Source organism: Triticum dicoccoides, chromosome 2B, assembly GCF_002162155.2.
Source record: "Triticum dicoccoides isolate Atlit2015 ecotype Zavitan chromosome 2B, WEW_v2.0, whole genome shotgun sequence".
Taxonomy (NCBI): domain Eukaryota; kingdom Viridiplantae; phylum Streptophyta; class Magnoliopsida; order Poales; family Poaceae; genus Triticum; species Triticum dicoccoides.
In genome coordinates, this window is record NC_041383.1 from 536,101,832 (window position 1) to 536,115,905 (window position 14,074).

General features: G+C 44.7%; 1 protein-coding gene across 5 annotated transcripts; it reads left to right on the plus strand.

Annotated features, from left to right (window-relative positions):
* Positions 1-6,544: 6,544 nt before the first annotated feature.
* Positions 6,545-13,316, plus strand: LOC119364696 (cyclin-dependent kinase G-2-like). 5 transcript variants are annotated; one of them, XM_037630195.1, is made up of 10 exons: positions 6,545-8,370; positions 8,468-8,596; positions 8,713-8,848; positions 8,982-9,070; positions 9,159-9,270; positions 9,387-9,493; positions 9,586-9,759; positions 9,833-9,937; positions 10,138-10,212; positions 11,170-11,343. In XM_037630195.1, the coding sequence occupies exons 1-7, from the start codon at positions 6,857-6,859 to the stop codon at positions 9,677-9,679; spliced, it is 2,181 nt and encodes a 726-aa protein (XP_037486092.1). In that variant the 5' UTR covers positions 6,545-6,856; the 3' UTR covers positions 9,680-9,759; positions 9,833-9,937; positions 10,138-10,212; positions 11,170-11,343. The 5 variants fall into 5 exon arrangements, with proteins under 5 accessions (XP_037486092.1, XP_037486089.1, XP_037486090.1 ...); XM_037630192.1 differs by adding an exon at positions 13,102-13,316 and having other exon boundaries at positions 9,586-10,212; positions 11,170-11,295; XM_037630193.1 differs by having other exon boundaries at positions 9,586-9,937.
* Positions 13,317-14,074: the final 758 nt, after the last annotated feature.

Below are 14,074 nucleotides of genomic sequence, written 5' to 3' on the forward strand. Positions count from 1 at the left end.
TTTGCCACCAAAAGTGAGATGAGAGAAGTGTGTGAGAACCCATCGAGTGTTTATGCACTTTGTCCTTGTGTGCAAGGATGGGGAACCAAAAACTAACACCTCTCACGATCTATCTTTAGTGTTATCTTCTCTTTTGCAGGAATTCCAAGACGTTTTCCTCGATGAGCTACCTCCGGGACTACCTCCACTACGAGGTATTGAGCACCGAATCAACCTCATCCCCGGAGCACCTCTACCAAACAAAGCTCCATACCGCGTCAACCCTGAAGAAACCAAGGAGATCCAACGGCAAGTACAACAACTAATCAACAACGGACATGTACGTGAAAGCTTAAGCCCTTGTGCCATTCCGGTTATACTTGTGCCCAAGAAAGATGGTAGTTTTCGCATGTGCTCGGATTGTAGACCCATCAATGCTATTACCATTTGTTATAGGCATCCCATTCCTCGCTTAGATGATATCCTTGATGAACTTAGCGGTGCCACCTTTTTCTCAAAAATTGATCTTAAAAGTGGCTATTATCAAATCCGCATACAAGAAGGTGGTGAATGGAAAACCGCTTTCAAAACCAAATTTGGCTTGTACGAGTGGTTGGTTATGCCTATGGGTTTATTGGAAGCTCCCGGTACATTCATGCGTCTTATGCATTTTGTGCTTCGTCCTTACATTGGAGTGTTGGTTGTGATTTACTTCGATGACATTCTTTTTTTAGCAAATCCATGAAAGAGCATCTAAAGCATGTTAGGGCTGTTTTGCAAACTCTTCACAAGGAACGTCTTTATGCCAACATGAAAAAAATGCACATTTGGTGTTGAAAAGCTTGTTTTCTTGGGTTTCGTGGTTTCTTCCAAGGGTGTCCATGTTGATGAATCTAAAATTGAAGCAATCAAAACTTGTCCCCAACCCACCAATTTGCAACAAGTGCGTAGCTTTCTTGGCCTCGCGGGTTTTTATCGTCGCTTTGTTTAAGATTTTAGCACTATTGCCGCTCCTTTGCATGCTTTGAGTAAGAAAAATGCTCCTTACCCTTGCAATCTACCGCTTTTGATGAGCTCAAATCTTTGCTTACTCATGCTTCGATTCTTGCTTTACCCAACTTTGACAAAACTTTTGAGGTTCATTGTGATGCAAGTGGTACCAGAATTGGCAGAGTTTTGATGCGAGAAAAATGAGCCATTGCATATTTTAGTGAAAAACTCTCCGGTGCTCAACTTAACTATCCCATCTATGACAAAGAATTGTATGCTTTTAGTGCGTGTGCTACATGTTTGGGAACATTATCTTAGACCTCATAAGTTTGTCATACATATCGATCATGAAACGTTAACTACTTGAAAGGTCAAACTAAGTTGAACAAGCGCCATGCCAAATGGAGTGAATTTATTGAATCTTTCCCCTGTGTGATCAAGTACATTAAGGGTAAGGAAAATGTAGTTGTGGATGCACTTTCACGCATATGCACGCTTGTTACTAAACTTGAGTTGAATGCTGTTGGCTTTGAGCACATAAAAGACTTGTATGCGAATGATCCTTCCTTTGCTACTCCTCATGCTAAGTGTTTGACGCATACATCTTGGGAACGATATTACATCAAGGATGATTATCTTATGAGAGCTAACAAACTTTGCATTCCCGAGTCTTCTCTTCATTTGCTCCTTTTGCAAGAGGCTCATGGAGGCGGACTCATGGGACACTTTGGTCGCGACAAGACATTCGCCACGCTCTCCAAGAACTACTTTTGGCCCAAGATGTTCCGCGACGTCTCACGCTTCACCAACCGATGCTCCACATGTTGCAAAGCTAAGTCTAAAGCTCAATCCCATGGTCTTTACATGCCTCTTCCTATTCCTTATCAACCTTGGGAAGCCATTAGCATGGATTTTGTACTTGGTTTGCCTAGAACTCAAAATGGAAAGGATTCCGTGTTTGTTGTTGTGGACCAATTTTCTAAGATGGCACGTTTCATTCCATGCAACAAGATAGACGATGCTTCACATGTTGCCAATCTCTTTTGTAGGGAAATCTTGCGACTTCATGGAGTACCAAAGATAATCGTCTCGGACCACGACATCAAGTTCTTGAGTTACTTATGGAAGACGCTATGTGCCAAGATCGGAATCAAGCTCTTGTTCTCGTCCGCATACCATCCTCAAACTGACGGACAAACGGAGGTGATGAACCGTACGCTCTCCACTCTACTTCGCGTGTTGATCAAGAGGAACATCAAGGAGAGGGAGGAGTGCCTACCCATCGCTGAGTACGCCTACAACCGCCCAAGACATTCGACTACTGGAAAGTCTCCCTTTGAGGTCGTCTACGGCTTCAACCCATTGTCCCCATTGGACATTCTACCTCTACCACTACAAGAGTGCACCAACTTGGGCAGGAGCACTTTTGCCCTCCGACGGAGCAATTCCGCCGGGGAAACTTCCCTCTCGGAGGGGGAAATCATCATCATCATCATCATCACCAACAACTCTCCCATCTTGGGAAGGGCAATCTGCATCAACATCTTCAACATCACCATCTCCTCTCAAACCCTAGTTCGCCTCTTGTGTTCAATCTTTGTACCGGAACCTTAGTTTGGTGCTTGTGGGTGACTAGTAGTGTTGATTACATCTTGTAGTTAATTACTATATGGTTTATTTGGTGGAAGATTATATGTTCAGATCCATTATGCTATTTAATACCCCTCTGATCTTGAGCATGATTATCATTTATGAGTAGTTACTTTTGTTCTTGAGGTTAAGGAAGAAATCTTGTTGCAATTAGTCATGTGAACTTGATATGTGTTCGATATTTTGATGGTATGTATGTTGTGACTCCCTTAGTGGTGTCATGTGAACGTTGACTACATGGCACTTCACTTTATTAGGGCCTAAAGGAATGCATTGTGGATTAGTTATTAGATGATGGATTGCGAGAGTGACAAAAGCTTAAATCCTACTTTATGCGCTACTTCGTAAGGGACTGATTTGGATCCAAAAGTTTTAATGCTATGGTTAGATTTTATCTTAATTCTTTTCTCGTAGTTGTGGATGCTTGCGAGGGGGTTAATCATAAGTAGGAGGTTTGTTCAAGTAAGAACATCACCTAAGCATCGGTTCACCCACATACAAATTATCAAAGTAGCGAACACGAATCAAACCAACATGAAAGTGATTAGATGAAATTTTCGTGTACCCTCAAGAATGCTTTTGATGCGGAGCATCCCACGATCATCCCTATGGACACATCTACATCTCCTACAACACCACTTGGACCTATGACTAGGGCACGTGCAAGAGCTCTCGAAACCGAGGTGACATCACTCCTCTCACAACTCTCTTTCGATTCACACGAGACAGGGCTACTACCTCAAATGGAGACGCTTTGCATACGCATGTACCAAGGAGTTAGCCATGGAGAAGCTAGGAAGCAAGGAGAACCGGAAGTGGAAGACATGCGTGAATACCAAGAGGAAAAATGCCAAGTCCCAGGCTGGCCGGACGATTCGGACGAGGGCCCGAACGATCCGGACCTCGGTCCGGACGATCCGGCTAACTAGCCCAAATACACCCGATGCTGAACCCCGAAGCCGGACCATCCGGACACCGACCCGGATCATCCGGACATCGCCTGGACATCCGGACCCCCAGCCGGACATCCGGACCTGCACCGCCACCACCTACGTCACCAGCTCATCCGGGCCACCACCCGGATCATCCGGACAAAGCCCGGATCATCCGGACCCCGCCTCCGTGCGCGTGTTGGGCTGAGGCCCATGTACCCCTTTGCCCCCCTAGCCTATATATAGGACTCCTCCTCCTTTCTTCGAGACTTAGCATTGATTTAGCTCATTTGTGAGATAGAACCTCGCTCATCCATCCTGATCTGCTCCTCATGAGGGACCGACACCTCTTCGGAGAAGATCCACCTGGATTCAAGACCACCATCCGGAGAAGACCATCAAGACCTCCTCACGGAGAAGAGCCGGTTACCCTTTGTATCGTCTCTTGTTGGATTTGGATCTTGTATTACCTCGTGCCTTGATGATCTAGCACATGTGTGACTTTGTTCTTGTTGGTTGAGTGATTTCTCGTGATTTTCTCTCGTTCCCCTCCTCGTGTTCTTCGTGTTCCTTTTAGGGATCCGCTCCAAACGTGAAAGATCGGCCTCTAGGGTTCTACCCTACATCAGCTTTGCTTATCATAAGAGACCGTTTTGGCCTGGCCTTTGCCACAAAAGGATTGGGCTACATTGTTGCATATTATTGGTCGTTACAGTTATTTGCTCGCTATAAATTATATTGCTATCAAACTACTCGTTACTTATAATTTCAGTGCTTACAGAGAATACCTTACTGAAAAACACTTGTCATTTCCTTCTGCTCCTCGTTGGGTTCGACACTCTTACTTATCGAAAGGACTAGGATTTATCCCTTATACTTGTGGGTCATCAATTCTCTATACTTGCGGGTCGTCACAGAGGTGCTTTGTGATGGGTTCGATCTTGCGGTGTTCAATCCTAGTGACAGAAAGGGACGTGACACATATTTGCATTGTTGCCATAAGGATAAAAAGACCGGGTTTATTCATATTGATTGTTTACTTTGTCTACATTATGCCATCTTGCTTAATGCATTACTCCATTCTTTATGAACTTAATACTCTAGATGCATGATGGATAGCGATCGATGTATGGAGTAATAGTAGTAGATGCAGGCAGGAGTCGGTCTACTTGTCTCGGACGTGACACCTATATACATGATCATTGCCTTGAATATCGTCATAACTATGCGCTCTTCTATCAATTACTCAATAGTAATTTGTTCACCCACTGTATGCTATGTTCAAGAGAGAAGCCTCTAGTGAAATCGATGGCCCCCGGGTCTATCTTTATCATATATTAAAATCCAAAAATACCTTGTTGCAACTTATTACCGTTTTTTTATTTTGTGTTTTTATTTACCTGTCTATCACTAAGCCAAGGTAATGGCAACCCCTTGTTTGCGGTGGTTGCAAGTTTTTTTGTGTGTGTAGGTGTTGTTCATGAGGTCATGTGTGGTTCTCCTACTGAATTGATAACCTTGGTTCTTAACTGAGGGAAATACTTATCTCTACCGTATTGCATCATCCTCTCCTATTCGAGAAAATCCCAACGCAGCTCACAAGTAGCAGCGTGATGGGACTTGCAGAAGAAGACTCTGGAAGGCTTGATGTTCAAGACAAGGAAGTCAGAGACGTGGAGGACCCGCTAATCGATAGATCATCCTACAATCCGTAGGTATTATTTGTACCTTGTACACCTCAATCGCAATATACAGTGAGCGGGAATAGATTTGTTCTCTATCAGAGGGCCTGTACCCGGGTAAAATCGTCTCATGTTTCCCCTTCGACCTAATCATCACGCCGGGATACCCTACTGGGAGTTCCGCCGGAATCATCTCCGACAATGGTGGCCCATGTAGGTTCCGCGTGGTGAACGCAAAGGTCTGATGGATCTCGATGAACGCCAGTGTGATCGACGCGCCAGGTCAAATGTTCGTCTTTGGTGCCATCACTCTTGTCGCCGACTCGACCGGCCAGATCGGCCAGGTCGAAAGCTACGCTCCAGGCCAGATCATTAGATTTGGCAATCTGAAGTACGTGGTGGATTCCTGTGGTAAAATATCATCGATACAAAATAAATTATCATAAAAAATAATGCAAAATGGACGTATCAGTGTCGCTATCTCCCCATGGCTACGTGGACCTGACTGGTGGGCCACCCTTATTATACAGGGTTAGAACGCCGAAAACGGTACCTATGAGAATGTGATAGTTTTTTTTGCATCATATTATTATTACCCGTAGAGTGGTAGTATTTTGTTCAAAAAAAGTTGTAAAGTGATATTTTTATACTAGTATTTACTCGTGCTCCTTCACACAAGGAGCACTCAGAAGTAACTTTTGCGCATTGCCCTTGGATGAGCCTTCTAAATTTCTTAGGCCTATGCTTGTAAACAACTTACTTTTTACCTAGCAAAAAAGACCCCTAAATAAATCTGAGAAAAAAGAGTCACATAAATGATATAGAAAAAGAAACACATTGAAACGACCTGATCCCATAATAAATGATAAAAAACGATGTTGCAGTGATTTTTGATATCCCATGAAACTGGAGCATAAGATGTCAATCATTTCTTGTCGTAAAAAAGAAGAAGATGTCAATCATTTCTTGTCGCAAAGAAGAAGAAGAAGAAGATGCCAATCATTTAAAAAATTTAGGGAAAGTATTTGGAGTATTTTTTTGAGAGATTCGAAGAAACCACCACCAGCCCGGAGTTCGGCCGCCAGCCCAGCCCAACTCCGACCCCCAGGACTGCCGACCCCGGAATCCTTTGATGAAACACGTTTCGAACAAAACCAGCAGGAGCCTGGACCCACCAACCTCCCGCAGCCGCTGTCCCCACCTGTCATCCACCTGCGAAACCACGTCCCCAAAGGAGCCCGCGGGTTTCCCAAGTCCAGAAAGGGAAAGCCGCAAAGCCGGCCGCGGCCCCGCACCAACGCGAAGCGGCGCCTACCCGCTCGCTCGCTTCCGTCCCCGACTCCCCCTCCCTCCCCATCCTATTCGCTCCGCCGCACCACCCACCACATCGCCCGCCTCCCGGAATCCGCTCTCCTGCCGCCGCCGCCGCCGCCGCCGCCACCCCGGCCGGAGGCCACGCGCCCCACGCGGCCGCTCGAACCCGAGGTCAGATCCAAACCCCAGCCCCAGGTCCGAATCGCGCCGCAATTTTTCTAGGTTTTGGTACGGATCTAGGGTTGGCCGTGGAATTCCGGGGGCGGGGGCGATTCGCTCTGATTCCTCCGCGGCTCGGATTTCGTGCTCATGGCCGCCGGGCGCCACGGAGGCTACAGGGACTACGAGGCCAGGGAGCGGGAGCCCGACGCCGAGGCCGCCAGGAGGAGCCAGAGCCTCGGCGGCCGCCACCGGAGCGACGCCGACCGCCGCCGCGACGGCGGGCGCAGCAGCGGTGGCAGGGAATTCTCCAACGGCTATGGCCACCGCCGTTCGCATCCGCCCAAGAGCCGCCTCTCCACGAGGCTTGGGGACCGGGAGCCCGGTGAGGTGCTCAGCGGGAGTGCGTCAGACGACTCTGGTGGGAGGTCAGGCAGAGCGGCGGGGGAGAATACCATGTCCAGTTCTAGCAGGGAGGGCGAGGTGGCGGTGGGGGCGCCTGCTGCCCCTTCGCCCAGCAAAAAGAGGAAATTTTCGCCCATAATTTGGGACAGGGATAGCCCAAAGCCGCCGCCGTTACATTCTGGTGCAGTTACTGTAAAGGGAGTGGTGGAATCCGCATCTGCTGATATAGCAAGTGACAAGAAAGTGGTGGAGTCCTCTTCTGCTCAACTCCCTCCCCCTCCCCCGCTGCCTCCACAGGGGCACATCCCAGAGAGGTTGGTCGTGGAGAATTCACCAATGGATGTGGACCTCGCCGTTGATACTGACAACACTGAGCAGTTGCACGAGCTGGAGGATAGTAAAGTGCTTGAGGTAGAAGAGAGTAAAGTAAAGGAGGAAGAGGAGAGTAAAGTAAAGGAGGAAGAGGAGTACCCAACAATGAGGAACATATCAACTTCAAGGTGGGCAGGTGCTAACGATGACGACGAGGAGGGTGTAACACTGAGGAAGAAGAAAGGCTTATCTCCTGCAGATTCCGCTGAGCTGGGGCAGGGTAAGAAGACTCCTACTCCAGAACTTGGGGAGGTTGTGACCAGTGATATGTCTGGACGGAGGACCATGTCAAGGTCATCTGATTCAGGGAGATTGGGTAACGACGAGAAGGAAGATTTGGAATTAGGTAAAGGTGACTACATGGATGTTGATAGAGGGGAGGCTAGTGTTAATGGTTCAGCTAATCGTCTATCTTCTGACTCGGAGGATGAAGTGCGCAGATCTGAAACCCCTGAGCCAGTGAAGCCAACTCATCGATGTATCAATATGCTGCAAGGTTGCAGAAGTGTTGATGTGTTTGAGAGGCTCAACAAGATTAATGAAGGCACCTATGGTGTTGTATATCGAGCAAAGGATAAGAAGACTGCTGAGATTGTAGCATTGAAGAAGGTCAAGATGGAAAAGGAGAGAGAAGGTTTCCCGTTGACCTCTCTTAGGGAAATCAATATCCTTTTATCTTTCCATCACCCTTCAATTGTTGACGTTAAGGAAGTAGTAGTTGGCAGTAGTCTTGATAGTATTTTTATGGTGATGGAGTACATGGAGCATGATCTTAAGGGTGTCATGGAGACAATGAAGCAGCCATATACCCAAAGTGAGGTCAAATGCTTAATGCTTCAGCTATTAGAGGGTGTAAAATATCTTCATGACAATTGGGTACTTCATAGGTAATGGTTAGCTTACCTTTTGTTCTTGTTCTTCAGATATTATATAACCAGGTTCCTGTTGACTATGTACTGATGATATGCATCTCATTTATTTCAGGGATTTGAAGACTTCAAATCTATTGCTGAATAACCGTGGTGAGTTGAAAATATGTGATTTTGGACTGTCTCGTCAATATGGGAGCCCACTAAAACCTTATACTCAATTGGTTGTGACTTTGTGGTACAGGTAGGTCACCAGCCAACATCAGATTCCACAGCAGCGCTTTGGCTACCTTAATTTTTCACTGTAAGTTCTTTTATTTGTAAATCACACTAACGTCTGTTTCTCCTCCTTGGCTACAGGTCACCTGAACTATTGCTAGGAACAAAGGAATACTCTACTGCTATTGACATGTGGTCCGTGGGCTGCATTATGGCAGAGCTTCTCGCCAAAGAACCACTGTTCAATGGAAAAACAGAGTTTGAACAGCTAGACAAGGTACTCCATTTGTCTTATGTATGCTTTCCATGCATGTCTCACAGTGCATATTCTTCTATGTTGCTGATAGCTATAGCCGCCAATATAGATATGTATTCAGTGATAGCTTATGGTGAAGCTACTTTTCTTGTAGATATTTAGAACACTTGGCACACCTAATGAGAAGATATGGCCTGGTTATGCCAAGTTACCTGGTGTCAAAGTCAACTTTGTTAAGCAACCGTATGTTTCTTATACCTGCTTTTGTTGTTTTTCCACCGAGCGTATATGATTGTATGATTGCATCATATTTTGAATTTTTTTTCTTCAGGTACAACAGATTAAGGGATAAGTTCCCAGCTGCGTCTTTTTCTGGGCGTCCAAACCTATCTGAAGCTGGTTTTGATCTGTTGAATAAGCTCTTAACTTATGATCCTGCGAAGGTAAAATTAATACTCTTCAATGGAACTCGTAACTGCACGAATCTTGCATTGTCATTTTTTTACGCTTCATTCTCATTTATATTACTGACTAAGCACACTTGATTTTTCTTGTACAGCGTATATCAGCTGAGGCTGCATTGGAGCATCCATGGTTCAGTGAAGTACCTCTACCTAAGTCGAAGGACTTCATGCCAACATTTCCAGCTCTAAACGAACTGGACAGGTAATTTTTTTACCCATTATTTTTGCATATCCTATGCTTATAAACATTTATGTCCAATAGTTCATTTATATCTAATGTTATAAAATATACAGGCGTACCAGACGGTATATGAAGAGTCCTGATCCTCTAGAGGAGCAACGGTTGAAAGAACTGCAAGCAAAAGGCAACCGTGGCCTTTTCGGCTGAGCTCAAACCGCTTGCTTGGGTTTTGTTCGTACTGACTGCTATGCTTCAACCTGAATCAGTGAGGTCAGATGGCTTCTGAGGTGAGATGTGCCATGGACATGAAGTATCAGATCTTCTTGGTGTCTTCAAGCAACTGACAGCGTTCTTTAGCAGGCTTTGTGCTTAGTGACTTGTGGCCCATCATAGAATTCTTTTCACAGGATTAGCACTCCGACCAGATTGATCATGAAAGCAAATCTAACCTGCCTCCATCGTAAGGTTTGGCCTGTTGGCTTTATTGGCTACACACTTACACCTGTTTCACCTTTGGAACCTCTGTATGTAAAATATTCCAGATTGATACATTGTAAACAATGCTCAGTGTGTTGGATTTACAATAAGATCATAAGAATCTATCATTTTTCTCTGTCTGCTCCTATAGTGCTCTTTTCTTTTGATCTTTGCATTTTGTTTGCAAGAAATGAAAGTGGCGAAGGGGAAGGATGCCTTTAGCTTTTCTTCAGGAAATCATGGACCGTAATACAACTTGAAAGGTAAATATATTCAAGAGTCATTTACCTCAAGACATGTATTGCTGATTAAAAATTGATGAATACATGTTCTGAAAGATCATACCCAAGGGCTCTGTTTTATTATTCATAAAGAAACACCGTCTTAAATCTTAAACATGTTCGTAGCATTAAGAACTCCCAATTCTGAAAAAGGTGAAAAAAAAGAGAATGATAGAGAATGAAGAAAAGTGCCGAAAAAAGAGAATGATAGAGAACGAAGAGAAGTGCAAAACCTGACTTAAATGAGGACCCGGCCTGGATGGGTGTATTCTCTTTTCCACCTTGACGATGTATACAAGTCAGTGTTAGTATCTACTCCCTCCGTCCGGAAATACTTGTCATCAAAATGGATAAAAGGGGATGTATCTGGATGTATTTTAGTTCTAGATACACCTCTTTTTATCCATTTTGATGACAAGTATTTTCGGACGAAGGGAGTAACAGACATTGTATTATTCACCAAGAATTCATTTATCTGAGCTGTCCTTCCATGCCTGTGCGTCATACGTAATCGATTTAGGATACGAGTAAAGAATGCTATGTTTCTTTAGTCACTCTTTGCGTTGTTTTCTATTTTATATTTATCGTGCCATTTTGGCACGCATGTATTTGCCGAGCAAATTGAGAACATGAAGGGAGCACTTGGATTTCATTTCTATCCTGTAGTTAGTCTACAATGCCGTTTTACGAAGCTGGTTACTTGCCCATGACAAGATCGAAGATCAGGGATATTTTTTCTTGAGCAATGTGGTTTGCTTGTTAAGTTTTGCCCCCATGTCTTCTTTGTGTGTAAATTTGCTGTTCTGTGCTATTGGTAGCCAAAGATGCACTCCATCGCTATGTTGTTTGCATTTGGTGATAACTACTTTTACATTCTGCTCAAGTACTAGAGAGTTGGTTGAACTTACTACAACTGATCTATCTGTGACATGTCTGCAGCTTAAGCTGTGGCTGCTTCAAGAGGAAGCTTGATGGCCGCCAGCTTGTTGTACCTAAGTGACTAAATTTTGTGGGAGGTCTTGAAGTGTGTTCATCTGTTACTTGAGTGAGCCATAGTGGTCACTGGTCAGTTTACTATCCTTCCTTGTTTATTAATGCACCATATTCATCTAACTGTTTTTTGGGGATGGTCATCTGTTATTTGTTTGCATGGAGTATGTTTTTTGTTGAACTTTCATTTCTGCCTTTCCCATACGGCCGACACTTTGTTTTCTATTCGAAATGCCTCCTTGACTGATGTAAATGCCACTACATTGGCATTGTTTACGCGCCTCCACGAACTAGAGGCTATTTAGATTTAGTGAAGGAGGTCAAAATTAGGCTGAAATACTAGTGTTGCATGCTCTCTGTTCCCCAGTTTGGTTAGGTAGCCTGGTTGTTTTGACGGGCCACATTTGGAACAAACGTTTGGCATGCTCTTTGGGGATGCATAACTGCTTATGGTTCTTGATGTTCTTGTAGTAGTGTTGTTCTTGTCATGGGTTTATATGAGCTGCCTTTGCTACTACAAATGTTTAATTGCTACTTGCCACTTCATTCTGTGTGACGTTGGTGGTTCGGAGTTTTGCTTTGTCGAAGCTATTGCTTTGAATGTGATGGTCAATTTCTTGCCCATTTGTTTGCCCCTTATTTTAGTTTCAGCTGTCTTGTGGAAGATACATCAGCCCATCAGCAAACCTGATTATGGCTTTCCGACATAAACATTTGCGTAGTTACAGTGGTGTCCGGATGCAATCGGCGCACAGAGTAGAAAGATAGAAACTATGGTCTATTCCCTTTGTTCACAAATGTAAGATGTTTTAGATATTTCAATATGGACTACATACGGACTGAAATGAATGAACAAACACACTAAAATGTGCCTATATGCATTCAAATCAGAAAATAGTTAGAAAATCGGGACTTGAATTACGGACGGAGGGAGTACATTATAACCTATGTTGATAACCGAGGCTCGTAGAGTGGGGTTTTTGTTGGTGGGTACACATGCAAACGTTTTATTTGTTTGATTTGTCAAAGTTTTGGAGTCTTTCTTCTTTGCGTGGACCTCACGAATGCGGTTCCATCATGAATAATTTGTTAGATAAAAACAAAGCAACATTTGTTGCCAATTTTTAAGAAGTTACTGTTTTTTCTATTTTTTTCGGATTTTACTGCTTATCCAAGGTGCATGTGTGCCCGGTATCATAATTGCACTTTAAGGGCTCGTCACCTTACGGAAGAGCAAGATGCTTTTGGATGCTATATACCTCTTGTAACGAGCAGCCTGATATCGCTCGCTCGCTGGACGTGAACTGCCATAGTGCCATTCAGTGTCTTTGTTGCACTCCCGCTGAGCTCGTCATGTACATCCTCCGTTCCTAAATATGAGTCTTTCTAGAGATTTTGATGTGAACTACATACGGATGTATATAGATATAGTTTAAAGTGTAGATTCACTCATTTTGCTTCGTATGTAGTCGACATTGAAATACCCCGAAAGACTTGTACTCCCTACGTTCCACAATTCTTGTCTTAGATTTGTCTAAATACAGATATATCAAGTCACATTTTAGTACTCCTTCCGTCCGGAAATACTTGTCATCAAAATAAATAAAAGAAGATGTGTCATCAAAATAAATAAAAGAAGATGTATCTAGATGTATTTAGTTCTAGATACATCTTTTTTGTCCATTTAGATGACAAGTATTTTCGGGCGGAGGGAGTATTAGGTACAACCGTATCTAGACAAATCTAAGACAAGAATTTTTGGACTGAGGGAGTATTTAGGAATGGAGGTACTAGTAGTTTTACGGGACCATCGGTTCGAGTCGTCTGGATTGCCATAGTTGAGTAATCTTGTTGCCCACCCATTGGCGTGGGCTTGTGTAGACTCCATCATTTGCAGGTCAATGTGGAGGGTCTGGATGACAAAGCAAGGAGCACGCGCAACTCGAGAGGCAATTCGGTCTGGATGACTGAAGCAATACTACTCTCCGCTGCAGCGCACACTCTATGTGATTATTACGTGTAAAAGTTCGTTAATTAGTTAGAATCAAATACTTCCATGAGTGCATATATGTTGCTGAAAGAACGTTTCACGGTGAGGGCATCTTTGATAGATGATGTATATGCAAGAATAACTAACAGTTGCATCTCTAGGGCCCAAAAACCCACGTCCAACAGATGATTTAGATGGAAAAAAAAATACATCTTCGCCTCCCTGAGATGAAAAATACAACATCTTGTGATGCAAAAGGCCCCAAAACCCACCAACAGAAGATTTAGATGAAACGAAATAAATCTTCGCCTCCCTGAGATGAAAAATACAACACCTTACAATGCAAATTTGCAGCTTCACTTTCAGAAGATGAGAAAACGGTGGTTGCGTGCCAACCTTCAATTGCCCTTCACTTCCTTTCCCTTCTTTCTCTCTTTGCCCATTGCACAGCTGTTGCCGCCCCGACTCACCCGCATCATTGCCGTTGTTGCATGCCTGTGCCACCTCCGTCTGTCAACCACCCCTACCGCCTTGATTCGCCGTCGTTGTTGCCTCGTTTTCGCCGTCGCCGCAGCCACCACCGGACCAACCAAGCACTTGCCCATCCATCGCCGCTCCGCCCGCATGCTGCGAATCTAACATATTTTTCGCTGCTCAACCGCTGCCGCCGGTTCGCCCCTGCCGTCGCCGTTGCCACAACCTGACCGCTAAGCACCCGCCCAGCCACCACGGCTCCACCCTCACGCTGCGAATCGATCGTATTTTGCGCTGCTCCATTGTCGCCGCCCGGTTCATCCCCGTTTTCGTTTCCACCGTCGCCGCTGCTTATCTGCCACCGCCCAGCCCTTACACCCACCGTCGCCC

Bases quoted from the DNA above. Each gene is read 5' to 3' on its own strand.
- LOC119364696 (XM_037630192.1), top strand. From the start codon at position 6,857: ATGGCCGCCGGGCGCCACGGAGGCTACAGGGACTACGAGGCCAGGGAG. The intron at 8,371-8,467 runs GTAATGGTTAGC...CATTTATTTCAG, and splicing joins GACAATTGGGTACTTCATAG to GGATTTGAAGACTTCAAATC. The intron at 8,849-8,981 runs GTACTCCATTTG...CTTTTCTTGTAG, and splicing joins AGTTTGAACAGCTAGACAAG to ATATTTAGAACACTTGGCAC.